Below are 24,651 nucleotides of genomic sequence, written 5' to 3'. Positions count from 1 at the left end.
GCCTCGCCTTTTTCGCAGCTGCTTGGATGTTCCCTGGACTCTGTACGAGTGAATCCTTGTTTCGTAAAAGGTCTCGAAATAACGCAGAAAATTCTTTTGAACTCTTCGACAGAATCAAACACTGCTATAGAGTGGTTTCAGGGTTGCTGGGACAGCTTTCTTATCCCCAATATTTCATGCGGGATGTGACTCACGCGGTCTTTTGAGTTGACTACTATCTCAGCTTATTCACAAAGTATTAATACGAGATCTTGGGCTTTTGTCAATTTATTTTCCCTAATAGCCGTTTTCAGGGCCATGTTCAAACTTGTTTGACCAATCTCGACGCTCACGATCGAAGATTATATGTTTTTGCATTCATTACGCGATTTCGACTACAAAATCAATCACCGATCGATATTGCATTCTTCTATTTTTCTGCAATCTGCAAACACGGCTGTTTGCAGACGTAGTCAAAACAGAACTTCAGGTCAGATTCGGCTGAGCTAAAACTATTTAGGAAAATCTACTCTATGATAGTTAATTTCTTAATATAAACCTTATATCTATCGGACTGCTTCACATTGTTAAACCATTATGATTTCGTTTCGTTTGTTACAGACAAGTGAACACTTCACAGAAATATGCCTTAGTACCATGCTGATTTTTCTGAAAGGTATCTGTAACTCCGAAAAGTCGTATTTAAAGCTTTCGTGAAGATTAAGAGGTTAATGTTTTAAAGGTGCCCTAGAAAGCATCTAGCGGCGGTCGAGATAATACATTATGGCTGTTTGCTGGAGTGTGTACCATTTACTTTGTCACACCTTTGTTAAAGTAAAGTAATATGTGTGCCATATTGTGCCTGAAATATAATTTCCTTCATTCTGCGGAGTAATCGATAATTACGCTTACTTATAGAAGCTTTTCTGAAAATACCGAATTCCACAAATAGCAGCAATTAAATTTAGAGTGAAATGTGCAAATGTTTAATTTCGTTTCAATTAACCAGCGAAGTGGTTGCGCACATGCGACCAAATGAGCCGCCCACTCCAAATTGCCTTTTAAATAGTGGACAATATCAATTACCACGCAGAAAATACATCAGAACTTTGGATTATTCTTATATTTCCAATTCGTTTTTGAATTAAAAAAAATATATACATACATATGTATATATAAGTATACATACTAGCTGAACCCGTAGTCGTTGTTTTGCGTGAAATTATGTGTTTCGAAATCAAAAAAATAGTTGAATGTACTATATTTTGTGTTTAAATCATTTATTTGCAATTTTTCTAGATTTTTTTTTTCAATGTAGCGCAGCTTGATAAACAACATTGTTTGGTTTCTGTTCCGGTGCGTAAATGTATAGAGAAGATGGGTTTCGAACTTATGAACACGCCACGTATAGCATGCCTTTTGAAAAACATGGCACTTCCAGATTTATGCCTTACACTTCTAGCGACTATCCTTGTGCCCTGTTGATTGTCATTTCAAATGCAATTTTCCCTGGAAACTAAATAGGTTTGACCTGAAATGGCAAATCGTTGGAACTCAAAGGCATTCGTAGAATCAAGCATTCTGCCCCCTTGTATTGGATAGCTACGTCACAATCAGTCGGGTTCCATTACACTGCTTCGGGGCATAAAGATTGCATACAAATCCTCTTCAAAGAATTTAGAAATTCCACTGGATAATTCACGGCTTCGTCTTCATTGTCAAGACGACCGGAATTTGCCCATTACCAATTCTTAGCGAATACGTTGTAAGATGTCTTTGGCAATGTAATTTTTGTTCGTATTCCATAATTGACGCAGATTCGAAGGCTGATATGTTAAATGATCATCGCGAAAAGTGTGCGAACTTCAGTGGCTTGCGAAGTAGCTATCGCATCGTCCATCGTTTAATTTCAGCGATTATCATGTTCCAGCAATTGTAATTGTTGGTATGCTTCTCAAAAAGTTGCACATACCGTACCATTCACAGTGCGCAATGACTCAAATGAAGATGAACCGCGTACATTAATCAATAGCAACCGCAGGTAGAAACAATCGTCGTTTTTTTGGATGGATTGTGTAAATTCGTCCTAATGTATTAGTCGATAACACACCTGAATGTCCATCTACTGGTTGGCCTTGCTTTCTTCGTAATTATTTCTTCGTCGATGCATTCCAAGTATAATATTAAGGTATTTCCGAATAGAGCAATGTTCTCGCAAACGGATAACTGACGAAAGTTGAGAAAAAACTCGTCAATGCTAATTTTGTTGCTGGCGGTGTTTTCACTGGCTGTACTGTATTCTCTGGGTTGAAATACAACCTTGCCCTTCTACAAATGAACTGCGAGATGCACAACAGTCGGAAAAAGTTCATAAATTGCAAAAGTAAAGAGCTTCATTGCAGTTCATGTATCGACCCACTTGATAATTTCTGATGTCATTTCGTTCAAGACCAATAACCGTCATGTTGCTTTCTATGGTGACGTACTTGCAAACGTATTTGATCGATTTCACCAAACAGCAATACTCAACATTGATTGATATGAAGTGGGATTGTGGTGTCCGCAAGGTCCATGAACCATACTGGTTTTCATCAATTCGTATAATACTGGATCTTTCTCTGCATCAGGAATTTCCACAGAAATGATTTCATCAATTTGATCTGGCGTAACCACCATCCACCAACCAAAGAAGAATGTGTGCGTGTGGCAAACCTCTCTTTTGCTACTCAACAGAGTACATCTAGCACATAACAGCACCACATATATGTACATATGTACGTTGCTTCAAGAAAAAGTCCATCAAACATCGTAGCTGTTGCTTGAAAAGTCGGCCTGTAACATCGTGATGATCGCTTGCTGATTGATATATATATATATATAAAGGGTGATTTTTTAAGAGCTTGATAACTTTTTTAAAAAAAAAAAACGCATAAAATTTGAAAAATCTCATCGGTTCTTTATTTGAAACGTTAGATTGGTTCATGACATTTACTTTTTGAAGATAATTTCATTTAAATGTTGACCGCGGCTGCGTCTTAGGTGGTCCATTCGGAAAGTCCAATTTTGGGCAACTTTTTCGAGCATTTCGGCCGGAATAGCCCGAATTTCTTCGGAAATGTTGTCTTCCAAAGCTGGAATAGTTGCTGGCTTATTTCTGTAGACTTTAGACTTGACGTAGCCCCACAAAAAATAGTCTAAAGGCGTTAAATCGCATGATCTTGGTGGCCAACTTACGGGTCCATTTCTTGAGATGAATTGTTGTCCGAAGTTTTCCCTCAAAATGGCCATAGAATCGCGAGCTGTGTGGCATGTAGCGCCATCTTGTTGAAACCACATGTCAACCAAGTTCAGTTCTTCCATTTTTGGCAACAAAAAGTTTGTTAGCATCGAACGATAGCGATCGCCATTCACCGTAACGTTGCGTCCAACAGCATCTTTGAAAAAATACGGTCCAATGATTCCACCAGCGTACAAACCACACCAAACAGTGCATTTTTCGGGATGCATGGGCAGTTCTTGAACGGCTTCTGGTTGCTCTTCACCCCAAATGCGGCAATTTTGCTTATTTACGTAGCCATTCAACCAGAAATGAGCCTCATCGCTGAACAAAACACGCGCGCGAAACACATTTCGAACCGAACACTGATTTTGGTAATAAAATTCAATGATTTGCAAGCGTTGCTCGTTAGTAAGTCTATTCATGATGAAATGTCAAAGCATACTGAGCATCTTTCTCTTTGACACCATGTCTGAAATCCCACGTGATCTGTCAAATACTAATGCATGAAAATCCTAACCTCAAAAAAATCACCCGTTATATATTTTCCCGTAGTTCCTAGGTGGAACATAGGGCCTCAATAAACAAATTATAATTCATTTTATTTACAGCTATAAATTTAATTTCGCTCCAAGAATAACCACTTCTCTGTGCTTCTGCTTCGACTTCCCGTCTCCAGGTGTTGGCTGGTCTTCCACGCCTTCGGCTTCCTTGCGGATTCCAATCTAGCGCTGTTCTGCTAATGTCGTCGTGAGGTTTACGCAGAGTGTGGCCGATCCATTTCCATTTACGACGTCGAATTTCGATGTGGACCGGTAGCTGTTTGGTTACGGTCCAGAGGTTAGCATTGCTAATAACGTTAGGCCAGAATATCCGCAAAATTTTTCGAAGACATCGATTAAAAAAGGATTGCAGCAATTGTAAACCATTCGCTGCAATATTCCACGTCTCGCAGCCATATAATGTAACGGATTTCACGCTTGAGTCGAATATTTTTAGCTTCGTACGTATGGATATATGTGTGGATCTCCAGACTTTATCCAACATTCCGAAAGCAGCGCGACCTTTGGATATACGGTTTCGTATATCGGCTGCTGATCCTCCGTTTTTAGATATGATACTACCTAAATAGCAAAACTCGTCGACTTCTTCGAGGCATGTTCCAGCGATCTGTAGGTTTGGCGCTTCGGTTGTGTTGATGCGCATGAGTTTTGTCTTCGCTATATTAATTTTAAATCCAGTTTGTGCGGCGAGATCACTGACAGCTTCAAGTTTCACGGAAATGTGCGAATATTTATGCGACAACACACATATATCATCCGCATAGTCCAAATCTTCAAGGCTACCGCTTAAACCCCAAGATATTCCTCTATTAGTCGCACACGCTTGTCGCATCACCAAATCCAATACCAAATTGAATAAAAGGGGTGATAGCACGCACCCCTGCCTGACACCAGTCCTAACTTGGATGCCGCTACTTAAAATATTTCCACACCTTACTCGACAACTAGCTCCTGAGTACAGCTGTTTTATTAGGTTAATTAATTTTTCCGGAACTCCTTTGCACACTAGGGCTCTCCAAATCGCATCATGTTTGAGCGTGTCGAACGCTTTCTCAAAATCGATAAAGCAAAGGTAGAGAGGAGTTCGCCACTCTACCGACTGCTCTACAATCACTCGTAAAGTATTGATGTGATCGACACATGAGCAATGGGGTCTGAAACCAGCCTGCTCCTTACGCAGTCCATGCATCAGCGAATCAGATAACCTTTTGTGAATTATGTGCGTTATTATTTTATTCACCATACTTAATAGTGTTATTCCTCTCCAACTCTTACATTCCGATAAATTTCCCTTCTTCCGAAGAAGAGTAATAACACCTTCTTTCAACTCGTCTGGTATCTTTTCTGAGGCCCAAATATCTTTAAGTAAAGGAAACAGTATCCGCGCAGTCGTCTGAGGGTCAGCTTTTAGGAGTTCTGGGTTGATGTTATCCGGCCCAGGAGTTTTGTTGTTCTTTAATGCTCTGATAGCAGTCATTATCTCCGTCTCATTCGGGTACGAGGTGTGAATGTCACGTCTTGGTATGTGACGTTGGCAACCACATGCCTGAATAGCCTCCGACGAAGTTGGTGAAAGCAGTTTTTCATAATAACGCTCCCAGATGGTAGTCTGCTTATCTTTGGCCGTTGTCAATTTGCCATCTTCATCTTTCAGCGGTTTGGAGGTTTTGAGTGTTGCGTTGGTCAGTTGCCGTATCGTTTGATACAGGTCACGAGTGCGGTACGTTTCCGCGGCCTCCTGTGCTTTTCTAGCTAAGTTGTCACTCCAGATTCGTTTATCCGTTCTAGCGCTTTTCTTCATCAGCTTGTCGGTTTTGCTGTAAGTGTGCTGTAGTGCCGCCTTGGCGGATCTCGTCTTAGCGGAATTTAACTGATTTTTTATATCTCTACGTTCGTTTATTAACCCCCATGTGGAGTCTGAGATCCAAGATTTTCGTTTATATTCTTTGAATCCAATACAGTATTCCGCTGCTTTTAGGAAAGTTTGTTTTATACTTTTCCAGTCGTTAGTTGGAGTGTATTCTGTTTCATTTAGCGATTCGATAAACCTTGCGCGGGTAGATTCATCTTTCAGTTTCTCTACGTCGAATTTTTTCTGTGTCTTCTTTTTCGAGTTGCTAATTGCCGCAACTTTGAGTCTGATTGACGCAATTAGGAGATGATGGTCACTGGCAATATTAGCTCCACGTTTATTCCGCGTATCCATCAGGGAACCACCTTCCTTAACTTCCACATCTGCTACATTCGTTGGAGCATAACTTTGTACTACAGTCATGTTTCTAGCTCTTGTGCGCAGCCTCGCTGAGATGATTCTATCCGAGTGAGCTTTCCATTCTATAAGCGCCGCAGAGGCTGACTTAGAAAGAAGAAATCCGACGCCATTTTCTCGTCTTTGAGTGGACTTATTTCCAGAAAAAATGAATTTTTCGCCAGAGGTTGTTGTAACTTCGCCTGATTCGGCCCATCTAACCTCGCAAAGACCAAGAAGAATTAGTTTGTAGCGGTTAAATTCTTTACAAAGTTGCGGTAGCTTAGTTGGTTCTAGCAATGAACGTACATTCCAGGTTCCTATTCGTAATCCATTTTTCATGCTGAAGGTCGTCATCAATTTATCGTTCTTAATCTTCACTTTGTTTGTTTCGGTTTCAGTAATCAGAGGGTTTAAGATGAGTAGGTGATTAGCCTTCTGCATCCGAGCGTAGTTCCGGGGCTGCCGGTTTCGCCTCTAGGCAGGCAATGGCGTAGGAATTTCCTCCTCGCAGATTTTTGGTATAGCTTGGGTTGCCATACGTTGATGGCAAAAAGAACGCCGACCGATATTAGCGCGATCTCTTCGTGGCTTCGTAGCAGATTTCAATCTGTAATTGATCACCTTGTAACATTTTCACTGAATAATTTTCAATAATTTTCTTTTGAATAGCCGGAATAAAAAAGCAAGCGCCCGAAATTGAACGATTCAAATAATTTACAAAGCACAATATTGAAAAATCAAACAAAAAAATGTTTGAAGAAAAAAGTTAATTTTTGGAGCTTAGGGGTATGGAAAACAGATAGTAGCCGAATCTCAGACCTACTGAATACGCGTAAAAATTTGGTAAAAATCGGTAAAGCCGTTTTGGAGGAGTACGGTAACTAACATTGTGACATGGAAATTTTATATATTAGATATATGAATGTACAAGGAGTGTTTTTTGAATCTAGCGCCCCCTGGTGGTGGGTCATCGATTGGAAGTGAAGTTATTGCGTTTAAATCATTAAATTTTGTTTTAAAATTGGTAAAACCTTTACCGAAACATTTCAATTGAGTGCACGAGTGGTTTCAACGTTTTCAAAGTGGTCGTGAGGACATAAATGACGATCAACATGTGGGCCAATCAAAATCCGTGATCAACGGAAATTCCATCGAAACTGTGCGTGAATTCATCAAAAATCAGCCAAAATCATCATTGAAATTCATGGAAATGGAATTGAACATCTCCAAACCATCGATTAGTCGCATTGTGACCGAACATTTGTGCTAACGAAAGGGGTGTGCACGGTTTGTTCCACACAAATTGACTAACGACCAAAAATCACATTTTAACCATTAACCACTGCCCGTACTTACCTGATATGGCACCGTGCGACTTCTTCCTTTTCGAAAAAATGCATATGCCCATGAAAGGAAAGCGTTATGCAGGCGTAGAGGCCATTCAAAAGGCTTGCACCGACATACTGGCGGCCATACCGGCCAACGAGCTAAAACACTCGTTCGACATGCTTTTGGAACGTGCAAAAAGCTTTATCGAAGCAGAAGGAGACTATTTTGAATAACATTAATTAAATTTGCCGAAAAAACCATTAGTTCTGTTTTTTTTTATAGTCCTGTTTACTTTGGAAAACACCTTATATGCATATATTTTGGCCGTTTAGCAAATAAGACCTAAGCAAAATACTAGATTCGGGGGAAAACTAAAGGTACTACAATCTTGCGGTGAAAACCAGCGATTGCAAGAAAAAGAAGTAAAGCCATTAGAATGACATATCCGTAAATGCAGCTCGCCTAAACTCGAGGTTAAATTTTCCTTATGTGCTTCAGTTGAATGGTTATGTGAGAAAGAGGAGGACACATTAGAACAAAGTACATATCTCTAATATAGCCTACAGAGACCTTTGCCAACAGCCAACAAAAACAACACACAGTAACACACCATTAAAATTTAAGGTTAACCTTTCAATATCCCTATTTCAAAGTCAAAGTCTTTTCGCATTTCAGAACCGAGGTATTTCCTACTCGACTGGTTTATAGTTCCTTTATCTGTATTCATTGCGTATTACATAATTATAAATAGCAAGAATATTCGAGTTGCTAATCGATGGAGTTTTTGTGTTATTGACTGCAACGTCGAATCTTCGCTCCTGCACCCAGATGGTTAAAAATGTTGCCGCTAGTTTAGCAACGGTTAAGCTTCTTCTACGAGAAAGATCGATGGAATAAATGGAATGCGTTCTGAAATCCCTCAAAATCAAAAAATGGAGACTAAATAAGACAAGATAGACCTAACACTGAACGAAAATTATTCTTCGACTTAATTATCATCTTTAACAATGCTTTTGTTGTACCAATTCTTCCAAATTGCGAGACAAATCTTGTGAATGCGATGGAAGGGGGACAAGTTTATGCCGTAATTTCGTTAATTTATCAGTCCTATCACAACCTAAATGAGTCGGAAATTCAACAAACCTGTCATTTGAAGTTGCATATGTTGGAGCAGATTTGCCGTAACACTTGTCAAGCCATTGCTTTGGATTACTTGATCTATAGTGGCGTTGTTACCCTATTTATTAGATCGATTTTGCATATATTTGTGACCACAGTCCAAGGAACTGTCATTGGTTTTGTAAGATTTGCCTCTTTTTAAATCATCATTTTCATTTCCAATAATCAAAAAAAAAAATCGAGTAAGGAAGGAAGGAGTAAATAGTACAAGTAATATTGGAGTTGAGGGTAATATCGACCCGATTTTGTCTACTTTTGTCAAAACTACATACTATTAATATGCCAAACCTAAAAAAATTTTCCCTGCTCTCTCATTTTCATAGAGATAACTCACATATTGCCCGATATATGCGGTATAAAGTCACTTGGAGTTTACAAAATCATTAAGTTGGGTATATGGGAAGTAAGGGAAGTATTGACACGATTCAACCCATTTTTCACACATGCCACCATGTGACGTTCCCATCAACATTGATACTTTTCTTCCACCACTTTTATAGAGCCTGGTTGAAACGCTCATCCTGTTTCTCACTATAATTTGCAAAATTATCAAAAAACTTATCCTGATTATTACGGATATGGTTTAATTTTATAGTACTTAAATTTGCTCCTAGAGATAGCTCCAGTTTATAGGTATATTTTGCACAATTTTTACATAAATTGGTACTTAATGGTTGCCTAGGAAGTTTTCGACTGTCAACACAAAACTTTTCCAAGCTTCAATTTTCGAGGAAGTATCTTGATACAATCTGCATCTTTCATTATTTGCCGTATTTGAGGAGCATCCATATTTCATCGATCAACTTTGCCATACCTACTAAATTTGGACGCTTTGACAAATTGTTTTGTCACATATCGATCACATATTAAAACACTGAGTTCATTTTGAGAAAATATCATTCCTCTAGATGTTTCACCCTCTTATTTACATCCATTGGTAAACTGTACTCATATCTGTGTATTTAGCGACATCATTGTTTCTGAGTTGTCCATGCGAATTACTTTTGAAACGAAAACGAGATTTTCATTGAGTAAAACAGGACATTTGGTATAGGCAATTGTAATCCTAGATAACTCCACGTTCGTTGATGATGACCACGTGATATTTGTTTGTGCGAAAACGGTTTATATGCGCTGATCATGCCAGGAAAACTTAATTTTTATTACAAACAAGCCGATAATTATCAAATTATTAGATACATACATATGTAATTATCATAAATATTGCGAAAAGAAGAAACGACTGGCGACTGGATGTTGTTAACTAGGCTATAACCGCTAGCAATGTAAGCCAGTAAAGAAGGGTTATCATAAAAACAAGAGCACATTTAATATTTTTATGAACAATGTGGAAACTTATGATATCCAGGGCAAAAAAAAATGTTTTTGTAGAGCTGTGTCATTGATTTCCACCGGGTTATTATATTTTATCACAGCACGAAATTAATTGTTTCCATTATAATAAAAATCGTAGGGGCGGCGTCACTTTGAGATCAATAACTTCAGAACGATTAGAGGAAATGTCATGACTCTTTGAAAATATTATAGATAAGGTTAATACTAACGGGTGATCTAATGAAACGACTTGGCGCATCTTGATCTTGATCTTAAATTTAAAGTGTACAAAATGCTGCTTGTGTTCGACCTTCCCAAGTGACAATGCTTTGTTCAAAGGGCTCTTGAGAAGTTCCAAGATGATTTTGGTATGGTTTGTGGACCAATGGCGACCATTATCGCGCCATGATAACCGACTATTTGATGCCTGAATAGCCTGAATAGCAGATAATTTCATCTATTGATATCACAACGTTAGAATTTTCCGGTGGGAATATGTAAAGTCTGAAGTCTATGCGGTCAATCCCGCTTCGATTCAGATCGCGGAACACAATATGACGCATGTCCATCGCTAGTTACCAGTCGAAATGCTCAAACGAATCATCGAAAAGTGGACTCAACGGATGGACAGTCTGAGACGTAGCCGCGGCCAATATTTGAAAAAGATAATCTTCATAAAATAAATGCCAAAGAATGTTCTTTAGAATGATAATAAACATTCCCCATTAAATTTGAAGTTTCTGCGTTTATTCTTTAAAAAAGTTGGGAAATTCAAAATGGACCACCCTTTATAATAGAGATAGATAAATGAAGGCTTGTTTGTTGCGCGATATCTGGACCAGACTAAATACTTTTCTATTTTGGAATATTGAATATGATATTCTCTGTGTTTCCCAAATTTAATGGACTGCTATAGGATGTTTTAATAAAAAATCGATAGTAATCTCAGGCTTCTTACAATGTAAGCTGGTCCAGCGAAATTGGCGCCACTTTACTTTTGGCGCCACTTTACGTTGGTTGTATCTATATTTATAAAGTAAATACAACTTTTTTGTAGATTTAATGCATTTATTTATCATTTTATTTCTTTATTCGTTCAATAATTTGGTAATAAATAATTAATAAATTTACAATAATTGCACGTTTATAAGGTATGTATGTATATGTTTAAGTACAGTTACAATTCATTATGTGTATGTGGTATTTACAAGGACATATAATGAATGTTTGGTATTTATTTAATTTCTCTCTTCTTATATGCTTAAATTATGCAAAATTGACTTAAGAATCACAAAAAAGCACACACATCAATTATTTTAAATAATCAATAAATCAAAACATTTATTGTATGTAAATTTCAAGTTCCATTTTTTCATTTTATTATGATTTATTGATTTACTACTATACTGCATATAATTTATATAATATTGTTAATTAAAATATATATAATTTACATATGTACTTACTTATATTAATTTGCAGAGATTTTATTTTTATTTTGATTTCTTTTAATAATGTTCTTTTATTAGGTAGTCTTCTAGTCTTTTGCTGGAGACAGAGCATTTATTTGTAGGGAAAAGCAATATAAAAGCTTCAATCATAGCCCGCTTGAGGTTTTTGCGCTTGAACAATTCCAGCCCAAGATTGTTCAAGCCATTCCCCTAAAAGACTATTAATTAAAGAAGAAAAAACGCTGTTAAGAAACAATAAATAACGGCGTTTCAGTCAGAAACACAAACCAATATTTCTTATAATAATATTTATTTTGTTTTTGTAAATTATCTACAATTCCACCAAGAGCCACACAGTGAATAACCCCATTGAACTTGAGAATCAAATGTTAGTGTGTATGCAAGGTACTCGCAGTTGAAAACTTAGCCTCTTATATGTGTTAGTAAATAGCGTGTTTGTATGTATGTATTTTTGAGTTGTTCGCAAATTTAAATGTTGACGATGAGAGGAACTTTTATTTAATTTATTTATATCGTTTTTTTTGCATGAAGACTTTTGTAAAATAAAACTTGCTTCCCGTTAGTATGTAGCTCTCTATATGATGTGTGTTCCAAAGCCAGGTGATACGAGTTTAGTTTTTGAGCGCGTGTAGGTCGTCGACTGCTAAAAAGAGGTAAAGAAATTATTGAAATAAGTCAATGCTTAAGGGAACATTAGCAGAGTAAAAATCAAGTAAAAATCAAACGAGTAACTTTAGTTGCACCGATTCTATAATACCCTTTCCAAATGAAAGAGTTTAAATCTAGAATTTTGATCGGTTAGTTTGTATGGCAGCTATGTGCCATAGTCCGATAAATAAGCGCTACTCGGGAAGAAAAATATGCGTGTGAAATTTTGGAACAATAGCTCAGAAAGTTTTCCAGTTGATGTTACACAATAGGGTACACGACCTCTTTACGGTGATATAACTTTGATGTATTTAATATGTTATGTCTAGCTCTATTTAAATCAGCTGTTTGTTCGATTCGTTCCTTTGGTCATATTAACGAAATACTGTTACCCCCGTCTCTGGTACAAAAATTAACTTTTCCTAAATCAACTGTATCAGAATAATGAGATAAACCTTGGAATGACATGTGAAAAAATGACCGCCATCCACCATCGGGTTATGGAGTGACGCATAGAAAAACTCTGAGAAATGTTAAGTACCCTTTCAGATTAACAGCGCAAACAGCCAAAAACGAAGATCCGTGGCCCGTGTCATAGCAGGAACAGTGAAAAACGTAGAATCGTGGCCTGTGTCAGCTGGTACGACCTATCTTATGGGCGCGCAATGTAAGTGAACAGTGAAAAACGCTACTCCCTTCTCTCTTTGCCGTAGGATGCCGTGGGAATCCACGGGATTTGGATTTTTGCCGTAGAAACGCGTCAGCTGATTGCTCTATCACAACCCAGGGTTGCCAATATCGATATACTGCAGTAATTATCAACTTTTATAATTCAATCTGTTCAATATGTTTGAAATTTTCTTAAAATAACTCAAAATCAGAGTCGAATGCTATTATTTATAAATATACTAGCTGACCCGGCGAACTTCGCCCCGCCCAATTTTTATTTTTTTTTTGAAGTCATAGTCTCGTATAAATTTACCACAAATAATATAAACGTCAAACAAACCATTTTCATTTAATGTTTTTAATGTTTGTAGCGCCATCTACTGTAACATACCGCACTCAATACCGCTCTTAGCGCCACCAACTGGTGGATAGCTCTTTGCTAATAATAAACAAATAATTTGCAATAAATAAATAATGCGACTATAAGGAGAGTTATAAACTATCCTATCTTTCAAGTTGGACCAAACTGCACACAGTGTTAAAAATTTCATTAAAATCGGTTCAGTAGTTTAAGAGTCCATCGCAAACAAACAATGTGACACGTGATTTTTATATATTAAGATAAAATATTTTTAAGTTCGTTTTCAGTTTTGATATTTTATATTATAAAAAATTGTAATTGAAAACATAGATGTGTACAAAACTATATACTATGCGTATTGAGCAATGGCAACATTGTTCAAATGAAAACAAACAAAGATGGCTGATAACTGCGTTTTTACCACGGGCTCAACTTTTAATAGCAGGAACAGTGAAAAACGCTACTCCCTTCCTTCCTTTTCCTTCCTTAGCGAGCAAATGTTTCGTGTCTATGGTTTTCGAACTAAGTTTTTCAGAGGATATTGTTTGCAATTTTTTCAAAGAACTATTCAACAAAATACATTTTCGCACACAACTATGAACCAGAAAAATCTATGATACTCTTGAAAAACCAGTTGAACTTAATTATAAAAATATTTTTAAATTCTTGCTGGCTACTTCGCGATTATAATTCAAACATTACAGTTCAAGAAAATAAGTCGCTAGTGACAATCGACCGAGTGCGACACTCTAACGAATCCATGAAAAAGGTTAAGCGCCACTTGAAACAACGACTGGCTCGCACATTCAAGAAGAGGCTGAAGTGAGCACACTTCAGCACTGCCACTCTTATTCAGTTTTCATGCCATGTAACGCATGGCATCTTTGCGCGGATTTCTAAATGCATGTACTTAGCTAAACGTCTTTGTTTTTTATTATTGCCAAAGACTGTCTACCCATTTCTAAAGAAATCTGCAGCAGGACTCACAAATACAGGTCTGTATACTATTTTAAGCTTTCTAGCGTTGACGTTGTCGTTATTGTTGCTGGAAGAGTGTAGTATTTGCTCATTATATGCATAAATCCGGAAGACATTTATTCTTTTTTCTTTACTTCGACACGAAGTGTCCTTCACAATGGCTCACTGTAACTACTTTTGCTTGCAACAGCATGCATTGCATGTGTTCGTTCGTACATACCTAATTTGTATGTCGCGTGTTCCGTTTCCGCTGGCGTGGCTACAGCTCGTTTGCCGCGTATGCTGTGCAGCGCCAGTAGCGGCATATTGTTGACGTTGTACCCCTGATGTATCTCATCGGTGAAAGTGTTGCTGCTGTCATCGTTGGTATCGTCCTTCTTGCCTCGCACCGCCACGAATTTGTTGTTGAAGTCAACAAAACGTTGAGACTTGCTGCGCCGGTTGCCAGACTGAGAGAAAATATTGAAAATGTCCAAATAAGAAAACTGCAGTTGTTCAATTATTTATTCGAAGTAAATATAGAATTTTCGGAGAAATAAAATTGAAACAACTAACCCATTTTTTTTGGTTATAAGAGAATTAAAAAAAAAATAGTTAACTTAGACTCAGAGAATAATTCAATTCTGATTCAAGGACTTTTGAGGTTATCTTACATGTCTAAAAGATGATTTTTGAGTTGGCAAGACAACTCCTGGTAACAACAGGTAAGAAGAGGATCTAAGACAGTGTTGCAAAAAAGGAAAGATCTAGTATGGAGAAAGGTCTGAACATAAAATTACAAAAAAGAAATAATCTTTCGGGATCTGGAAATGTTGAAGAGTAGAATGTTTTTAGGGAAATAAGCAGTTATCAACTAGTTTAGTCGGTCCGACGATCAGGTCTACTTAATGTAGGAAATACTGAAGTTTCTACTGAAAAATAACTTTAAAATTTCAAATCCTTAAAAACACAGTTTTCAAATTACACAATGAATAATGTTTAATAGTTCTTTTGAGACTTCTAGGATATACATACATAGCTCACGCAGTAATAAATATAAACTATTATATAAAGCGTGTATTTCTTAGCTTACCTCTAATGGAGATCTCTTGAACGTCTGATGATCCGCATCCTTCTTGCCACGCACACCCATAAATGCATTGACTGGACCGCGCTTCTCCTCCACAAAGGGCGCTGTCAACATGCCATCTTCGTCGTAATACAAATAGTCCATCACCGATGGTCGCTTACCGCGCATTCCTGTGAAACCGGTTGGTGCACGCTTTGTGACATCATTCTGTGCTGTTGTTTGCCGATTTACTAATTCTCTGAGGAAATTCTGCGTCAACTCTTGACGCAAACGGTCCTCTTCTAAACGCCGTATTAACGAATTAACACGATTTACATCGTTGTCACTGTACTTTTTACCCCGAACGCCATAGAATGTACTGGGTGCTTTCTTGAACCGTGATTCCAAACCCAACAAGTGACCGTAAACGCCATTTAGCTCATTTTCGTAGGCAACTCGTTGTATGGGATCGATGTCCCAATCGGCTGTACGATCATCATCCATTGCCAGATTGTTGGCATTACTGTAATCGGTGTATTCGTATTCCTTTTTACCGCGCATTCCAATAAAGCCGCTTGGTGTGCGCTTGACAATGTTTAAGGTACGCAGTGGATTGCTGTAGTTAGAGGATATTAAAAGAGGAATTATAAATTATTATTTTGTGATATTTTGAACTGTTTTCAAACAAGATGTGGAGAAACATCTAAAATCCTAATTATTGCCTGGTTGGCCGAGATGTCCATGACTGTCAATTGCTACTATAAAATCGGTGTTGTTATTTCTATAAATAATAACCTCTTATATTTCCCATTCCCCGACCTTTGCTTAAATATAAAATTATATACCCTTGCTATAATTTTCTAAAGAATAAAAAGTGGTGAATGGTGAATACAAAGTGGTGAGGAAGCGGCGTCTGTTTTATATATGGTTTATTTCGAAAATTCAGCAGTGGGCGTGGTTCTGCCTAATTCTACCTGTCATTTCATATCTCTTACAAATTACATTGCTAATTTAAAGCAAATTTAACGCTTAATAATTAATATAAGTACTGTCCACATGTTGATAGATTACAGTGTCTTCTATATTCAGTCAGTATTAGAGTTATGTTATGACTTCTTTAACATTCTACGAATATATCACCTTTGGCATAGTATACATAAAAACGGGGAAGAAGATGACTTATTAATCCTGTACATACATCCCGCATTAATGCAACAATAAAAAGTTGTATTACAGATTTCAAGGCTTATATTATAAGAGCTTAAAAACGGGGAAGAAGATGACTTATTAATCCTGTACATACATCCCGCATTTAGCATTTAAAAAGATTTTGTGGCACATCTTGGTATGTAAAATATAGAGTGTAAATTTCATAATATAGCCAAGCGCTATAGTTGCTTAATTATATATTTCATTCGCAATCATATTATTTATTAGTTTTCCAAACAATTTCAACTCAATTAAGTAAACAAATTTGTAATTCTCTAACTTCTATCACAGCGTCACTGCTCATTTGCTTGCCACTCAAGTATTTCCGTTATTGTTTTTGTTACTTACCCAACAACATTAAATGGCAAATTATGTTTGTCCTTATTATCAGCCGCATTGAGGTTACCATTGTTGTAGGCCAACGGTTGGAGCGTGGTAGTGCTGTCGGCCGACGCTGAAACATCACGTCTCGTCCGCTCGTTTATGGTCTTTTAATGGTTGAGTAAATGAGCCACATACAAAGAAAGGGTAGAAAGGATTTTTTGAAATTTTGAGGCATATGTCAAATAAGAGAGTGCCATTTAGATACCAACAAAGCCAAATATAGTATGTATATGTATATCAAGAGAAAATACATTGTATATATGTATATATAAACGAGCGTATAAATCTATTTATATATATTTTACATAAACAATGATTTTGTTTTATGTTAAATTTTGGGCAAAACTTCTTGACTTTCGTCTTTTGTTTGTTGTGTAAACTTACCGTCGGGTAATTATGGCTCTCATGCGTCGACGCCTCGCTTCCGGTACCATTTGTTGCTGCAATGGCGTTGCAAAGTAGAAATAAAAGCAACAACTTACAACAACGCCCAGTGAGACATTTCAGTTCTTGCACGGCCATTTAAAGTTTTACGTAACACAAGTGGAGAATGATGCAAATTTTGATGAGAAGAGTGGAGAAAGCTGCAAATTAAAATGTATACCATATATAAATTGCATGCAAACTTTATTTTATAGTTAGGTCAGTATTTTTAAACAAATACTAGAAAGAAATATGTCCAATATCTACTTGTCAAAATATGAGGATTGACGGACGGATAAGTAGAAATTCAATTGGTCTCATCTACTGATAATTTAGGTGTTTGAAACAAAACAGTTTGCCACTTCCTGAAACAAAGACCAATGCTGAAAGCTATTAGAATTATGTGGTGCTGAAGTAAAAAAACCCGTATGATTGCTCAATTCAGTTTCTAATTGAAATTTAATCCCTAGAACAAGATGCAACAATAATAACTAGTAGCGTTATAATACTTAAAGATTTAACTTAATCCCGAAACTATGACAAGCCACGACATATCACTTATTCTATTGCATTAAATCTATTGATTCATACTAGATATATTATATTATATATACCGTGTCTGCTAACTGCTTGGTCGGTTTGTTCTTCTATTTAAGTGAGCGACTTGTTATTATTTGACAAATGGAAGGACCTACAACCTTTAAGCTAACGGTAATCTTTTAATGATACTTATTAAAAGCATTCTGCCAACTTTTATTGAAAAAAAGCGAATCTGATGTATGAGTAGTACTAGTGAACACTAAAAGCTACAATACAGTGTACGCGTAATAGAGTAAATCTCTTAGTGGATTTCCTTACCGACTCATAACTCCTCTATGAGTTGGTAAGAAAATCCACTAAGAGATTCAATATTTATTTAACTTGAGCTAATCTGATTTAAATCCCTACGCAAAATAAATCAGTAGAACTCTTCTTTGAAAATAAGGAAAATCAATGCTTGGAAAATAATACTTAATTGAAAATACAAGGTGCGTTCCAAAGTAACCAGGACTTAAAATAAAAACAGAACAAAACGGCAAAATCAATTTTATTCAAAATAGTCTCCTTCTGCTTCAATACGGCTTTTTGCACGGTCCAACAGCATGTCGTACGAGTGTTTTAGCTCGTTGGCCGGTATGGCCGCCAGTATGCCGGTGCAAGCCTTTTGAATAGCCTCTACGTCTGCACAAAGGAAAAAGTCGTACGGTGCCATATCAGGTTAATACTGGGAGTGGTTAATGGTTAAAATGTGATTTTTGGTCAAATAAACCTCTTTAATGATGTCCTTCAAATGTTGCATTCTGTGCAATTTTTGGTCGTCAGTCAATTTGTGCTGAACAAACCGTGCACCTTTCCAAAGCTCAAATGTTCGGTCAAAATGCCATAAATCGATGTTTTGGAGATGTTCAATTCCATTTCCATGCACTTCAATGATGATTTCGGCTGATTTTTGATGAATTCACGCACAGTTTCGATGGAATTTCCGGTGATCACGGATTTTGATTGGCCCACATGTTGATCGTCATTTATGTCGTCACGACCACTTTGAAAACGTTGAAACCATTCGTGGACTCTGCTACGGGATAGGCAATTATCGCCTTAAACTTGTTTCATCAATTGAAATGTTTCGGTAAAAGTTTTATAAATTAAAAAAAAAAATAATGTTGGCTCTTCGTTCGAAGCTCATTTTCGTACCGATAACACATCCAATTGATGAATGTCATGAGACTCTCACTGGACAATCGATTAAGATAGCAGATTCTAACGCACCAGTCAACATATAGATAGCGCCACCAGGAGGCGCTAGATTCAAAAAGTCCTATTTACTTTGAAAAACCATTTGTAGACCTAATCTTGAAAAAATTTATCAAATGCGTGCAAAGTTGTTAGGTATCAAGGTAAAGTGGAGGAACATATTACTTCAATTGGTACATCAAAGGTATTAAGGAGAATATTCTATGGAAACACAACTCTCAAAACACTTTTCGATTCAGTGGCTCGTTTCTTTTCTAGTACAGGTCCCGACATCTATTTGACTTTATTAGTGCTAAAATTGTTTCACTTTTTTACCATTTTGAATACTATCGTTTCAAACGCTCTTCATAATAAAATTCAATTTCAATAAATGATGTGTGATTTGGTTGTAAAATCGTCGTACTTCTGACAAAATGTGACGAATGGTTAATGACAAGCCCATTGATTAAAAATAATTTAAATATTTATTAGCATTATAAACTTACTAAAATTATCGTTTTTAACTTTCCACTTTAGTGAGCAAATGCGCAATTACTCATCTAATGAGCCGTTGCCGGCAGGTGTCACCCAGCTTATAATTAGTCCGGATAAGTCGCAATTGTACACGACGGGGGATAGTTGGCGTTTCTTAAAACTAAGTTTCCGAAGCTAAGTAAAGTTTGTATATACTATACATACAAGTATATATTTCATGCATATTTTGTGAGATAAGTTGCTACAACCTTGTTATGTGGGCTCTTTCCCGTCGAGTTCGTTTTTTTTATAGCTGGTGTTATCAAAAACCAGAGTTTAAAATGTCATAGTGTTCAAATTTAATGAGAATTTTTTTTCTATCAGCAATTCTTTGGGAACATTGACATTATTTACTGAGGATTGTCGCTGTATTTACAGAAATTGTTTCAAAACTTTGATTAAAGCAACATTCAATGAAGTTAGTTAAAGAAATATCGGTATACGAGTATATGTACTTTTTTTGGAAACAATACAAGGGTCTTTAAATCCCTCAAAATAGATGTTTACACGAATAAAGATTAAGTCGTCAAGAACCCACTTATATATCTGTGGGTGATATTTTGGGTCTAGAAACTTCATTTTGACCAAGAGCGTGCTCGACAGTGATTGAAAATTGAAAACATGAACTTGTTTGGTGTGAAGAAGATGGCTCTCCATGTCATATAGCCTAAGTCAAAATCGGTCGTATGTGTGCCAAGGTAATAGCTTTTGCAGCTGTTGTATCGATGTGAATACGGCGAAACATTTTCATACCTAGTAAAGGGGGATTCTATCCTTTAGGCGACAATGAATTCATAAGTAAGTGCCAGAAATTTTCCCTAAGGTCTTCTAAAACTGCTATAATGGATGCTTGACCCCATTTTAGTCGAATGCGTATGAATTTTATGAATAATTGAAATATCGCAAAGGACTTGGTAAAAAATACTCATATAAATAACAAAATAATTATACCTTTGGATATCCTTAATCAATCCTTGATCGCATCATACCTCCATTCTATATGTAATTTACCAGTACTATTAATTATAACAGTTAATTCATTCATATTTCTACAAAACTTTTGTTAAAACCATCTGTTAAAAGAAAATTTTAGACAAGCGCTTAAATATGAGTATATTTTCCTTCTATATAATCATATGTAGGTACTTGTAGGTGAATAAATATTAAAAAGTATTCCTCCCTCACACCAGAGGTTGATTGGTAAACTCATTCTTTGCGTTGGAGTCTAATAGAATATTTATGCCTTGCCTTGGGCCAATAATGTGTTAACATAAAAAATATATTGACCTTTAATACAGATATTTACATATGTATGTACGTATATATACATACATACATGAATGTTTATACATTGATGGATAACCACAAGGTCTTGATGCCTCCCTATCGTCTAGGAGTGAAGTTGAGTTAATGGTATTTGGTTTCGGGTGCATACACAATGAAGTGTAATGGAAAGCGTGTAGACCGCGTTTTAAAACAACGGTGTTTTTCTGTCATAAAGTGTGTGTACGCGCCGAAATAATAATATTATGCTAATGAAGACATTTCTTCTCAAATGCAATAAACATGTTTACGAGATGATTAAAGATCAGCAAAACTATAGGATAACATAAAATACCATTTTAATTTTATTTTTGAAAAATTTAATTAACAATTTAATAATTAATTAAAAAGAAAATCTATTTTTTTTATCTTTAAGTACACTTTGAAAATTTCAAAATCATGATTCAATTGATGGAATTGTGAAAAATGATTTTCTCGAAATATCATCTTGCAAAGTAGGCGATATTATACGAGAATACGTTTTTGTATTATTTCTTAATAGGAGAACCATTTGTATAGGAGGTCTCACGACAAAGTCTTAATGCATTTAAAATATACATTTTTTCTCGTTTTTGATAACCTTAAACTCACACAACATATTTGGGGTATTTTCGGGAAAAAATAGCTTTGACAGCTCTTACAGTTCGCTGTTATTGTCACATGCCGTTTACACTTCACATGAATGCCGAATGAAGATACTGTTATGAAACAACGGCACATTGAATGGCTTCCGTTTAGAAATATGTATGTATAATATATAGATGACTCAAGCCACTCTAAAGGAAATCTTCAGATATCGTATCAGATAAGGTTGCAGAGTTTCAGTGCCAGATACCATAAAATCAGCAATTCACATCCAACCTATCTCAGGCCATACGAACAGAACCATCTGTTGAATAGCCCATGGCTGAACATACAGATGTCTTAGCCACTCATCTATTAGCAAACGTAAATATTGAAAACCGTTTAGTTCACTGGAAGTCTAACTATGTTGTTATTATAACAATAACAGCAACTTAAAAGTCTTCTTCAAAAACCATATCATAACTTAAAGGAAGATGAAATGAAATTCCTGAACATACAAACATTTGTATTCTAAATATGCGGAGGCATGTCATTTGAAAGTACAATATTCCTTATGATTGTCCGCAAGCGATCACTAACAAACAGTTCTAATTGTATGAATGGCGTCATAGTTCATATTGAATTAATAAATATGTGAATAAATATGCTCGAAAATGTATACAGCCTGCGGTTATTTGCGTTTGTATGGGCAACTCTAGCCTACAATATATTTAACATTTGTTTTTACCACTCATCGTCGAACTGATTGTGGATAAAGGGTGGTCATTTATTTATACAGTACAAGTACAATGCACAATGAAATTCCCAATTCGAGGCTTTAAATCCCATAAAATAAAATAAGATATAGTAGAAGTTTGTGCAAAATTTAAAAGTCAGTCTCTAAAGGACTAAAAATGTAAATAAGGAACACCCTTCGAAAATTCTTGCTGAGTGATATTTTGCTGCTAGAAACTTGTTGCTAACCAACAATGTTGTCGACAGTGATCAAAAATTGAAAATATGGACTTGTTTGGTGTAATCAAGATGGCATTCCATGTCAAGTAGGCTAAGTCGGAATCTGTCATATGCGTGCTAAGTTAGGTAATAATTTTAGAAGCTAATTTGGCGATGTGCACACCTGGGTGCCTCATGTGATATTATTTATTCAAGAAGATTTCAGTTCCATTCTTATGAAACTGATCCAATGGATGGTTTAACTCGAATTTGCTGTCTGGATTGATTTAAGTTATATTTGGGGAATAACGGGAATGCTTGCTCAAGGAAAAGTGAATTATTTTTTTGGAACTAACAACTGTATGAACCACCCTGTCTCTGAAAGTGTTCGTATTACATATGAACTTCTTGCTTGTTAAGTGTATTAATGGGTCACCATGCCTGCAGTAACGGAATTCAAATCAAGTCAATTTGATCAATCAGCGCTAAGTTCACACACACAAACACCCACTAACAACCAAAGAAGCACAAGAGTGGGTGGCTGCGAAAAATCACATGACTGCAGGGCACAGGAAAAAGTTTTCCACGCAACCTTTTTCGGCTTTGAAGAACAACCAAATATACAAGCATACACGCAGACTCACTTAAATAGCCACAAAGCAACTTAATGCACCAGTACGAAGCAGCCAAAAGCTACATAGTGTCATTTTGTTTACCTAAAATTGTTGCTTGCCTATGCTTGTGGGTTTATTTGCGTGTCAAAGTATGCTTCCGTTTCGGTGTCGCTGCGAATTTTTAATACATAACATATGTATTTATTTTAAATTCATCTCTCGCAATGTCGCTTGGTTTGTTAAAAGCCGCGGAGCGCTTTTAGGCGCTCGGCCACGTATTTGTGCTTTTGCTTACTTATTAACACACATATCCATACAATAGCAACGATGTTGCAGATATTAACTGCACATTTTCAGTCTCACAATGTTCCCCTGGCGTGTAGATTTCGGCTTTAAGCTTTTAGCATTAACAGCATCATTTCACCGTTAAATATCACTGATTTGCTTTTGCAACAACACGAATGTGTCCCAATGCGCTTGTGTGTGCATGTGTACTTCGGTGCGTTTGAGCTAAAGACTCTTCGTTGACTGTATTTTTAAATGTGTGTGGGTGTGGTTGAGTCTAATTTGTGTGTGTTTGTGTTGTATAATTAGTGAATGTGTTGGCAGCTTATTTGAGGCTTTTGTTCTTAATGGTCGCGCTCTCAATGCTGGTTGATTTGAGATTCTATTTGGGTTGTTGAATCAACAGCTGAGCACCAAGAGCTGAGATTTTCGCTGCCTTGACTTTTAACACTTAATTAATTTGATTTAAATAGTGTGGTTTAAATAATTAGATTTTGGCGAAGACTACTCATTTAACCTAGGTAAACATATTAATATGCAAAGGAGGAATGTTAAGCCACAGTTTTTATATTTAAATTATATTTGTGTTTGTGTTTTTCATAGGAATATTCCAGAATTAAGCTAAATTATTATTATATTCAAAATAAGAAATCGGACAGACTTTACTTCCTAAGAAGTAGAATCCTTTGTCCCAAAAATCAAACTTCCAGAAGTTTCACGTTTGATAATGAGATACATATACTATGTAAGTGCAAAATTATTTCAATGGGAGGTCCATTACTACAATTACATCTAAAATAGTATGTTACAGACCAAAATAAAATAAAGAAAAATGTCCGCGAATGAATTTGATTTTATGGTGCATAACCTACGCTCTAAAGATTTTATTTTAGCGTGCTGGATAAAATGTTACTAAATACGTTACTAAACACCTAGGCGAGACCGATCATGATGCAGCTTTATTGCTTTCGATAGTATTGCCGAGCTGTTTTCGTTAACTCTGACCACCGACACTTCCGTGAAAGGCCTCTGTGTTAGACTTCGCCCTGCCCATGTATCCCTCGTACGTGAGTAGAGGAAAAGCCTCCAGAAGTACAATCTGCGACGCATTGATCCAAGTTTTATAGGATGCAGTCGAAGACGGTGAAAGTAACAGAATGCCCCTGTTTGGACTCTTTAATACAATGCGTTGAAGGCAATTTTTCACTTTCTGTCACTCATTGATTACTCCAAATTGCTTATGGGCAGGTTAGAAGGGGGATCGTTATAAGTGTTTTGTTAAATTTAGACATAGAGGTAACGTTCATAAAAATTCTTCAACGGTTGAAGGACTCTTAATAATGGATATAAATACAGGAAACTCTCAGTCTAATAACTAGCAAAGATGTGCTAGATACGTAACATCGATCAAACTTTTGATAACAGTTCCCAAAAAACACAGAGTTCAAAAACGTTTGGGGAAAACATGTTCTCTAGTTTGCCGCCTATCTGAAGGACAT

At 36.4% G+C, this 24,651-nt stretch overlaps 2 protein-coding genes across 4 annotated transcripts in view; both read right to left on the bottom strand.

Moving 5' to 3' along the window:
• Positions 1–5,007: 5,007 nt before the first annotated feature.
• LOC125776164 (uncharacterized) lies at positions 5,008–6,094 on the bottom strand. The gene is made up of 2 exons (XM_049447052.1): positions 5,095–6,094; positions 5,008–5,024 (listed from the first exon to the last, which is right to left on the bottom strand). The coding sequence occupies exons 1-2, from the start codon at positions 6,092–6,094 to the stop codon at positions 5,008–5,010; spliced, it is 1,017 nt and encodes a 338-aa protein (XP_049303009.1).
• Positions 6,095–10,967: 4,873 nt separating this feature from the next.
• The window catches only part of LOC105223216 (tachykinins), a 46,383-nt gene continuing 32,699 nt past the window's right edge, over positions 10,968–24,651 (bottom strand). The window contains exons 2-6 of one of the 3 annotated variants that reach the window (XM_049447390.1): positions 17,067–17,266; positions 16,647–16,786; positions 15,114–15,705; positions 14,262–14,526; positions 10,968–12,025 (exon numbers count right to left, since the gene is read on the bottom strand). In XM_049447390.1, the coding sequence (XP_049303347.1) occupies positions 11,997–12,025; positions 14,262–14,526; positions 15,114–15,705; positions 16,647–16,786; positions 17,067–17,204 (1,164 nt within the window). In that variant the 5' untranslated portion in view covers positions 17,205–17,266 and the 3' untranslated portion in view covers positions 10,968–11,996. Of the gene's footprint in view, positions 12,029–13,059; positions 14,527–15,113; positions 15,706–16,646; positions 16,787–17,066; positions 17,267–24,651 lie in introns of those variants that run through there. The other 2 variants (XM_049447389.1, XM_029549072.2) reach the window with 2 other exon arrangements.

The sequence above is a fragment of the Bactrocera dorsalis genome, chromosome 2 (assembly GCF_023373825.1).
Source record: "Bactrocera dorsalis isolate Fly_Bdor chromosome 2, ASM2337382v1, whole genome shotgun sequence".
In the NCBI taxonomy this organism is placed as follows: Eukaryota; Metazoa; Arthropoda; class Insecta; order Diptera; family Tephritidae; genus Bactrocera; species Bactrocera dorsalis.
This window is presented reverse-complemented; position numbering and strand designations above follow the sequence as displayed.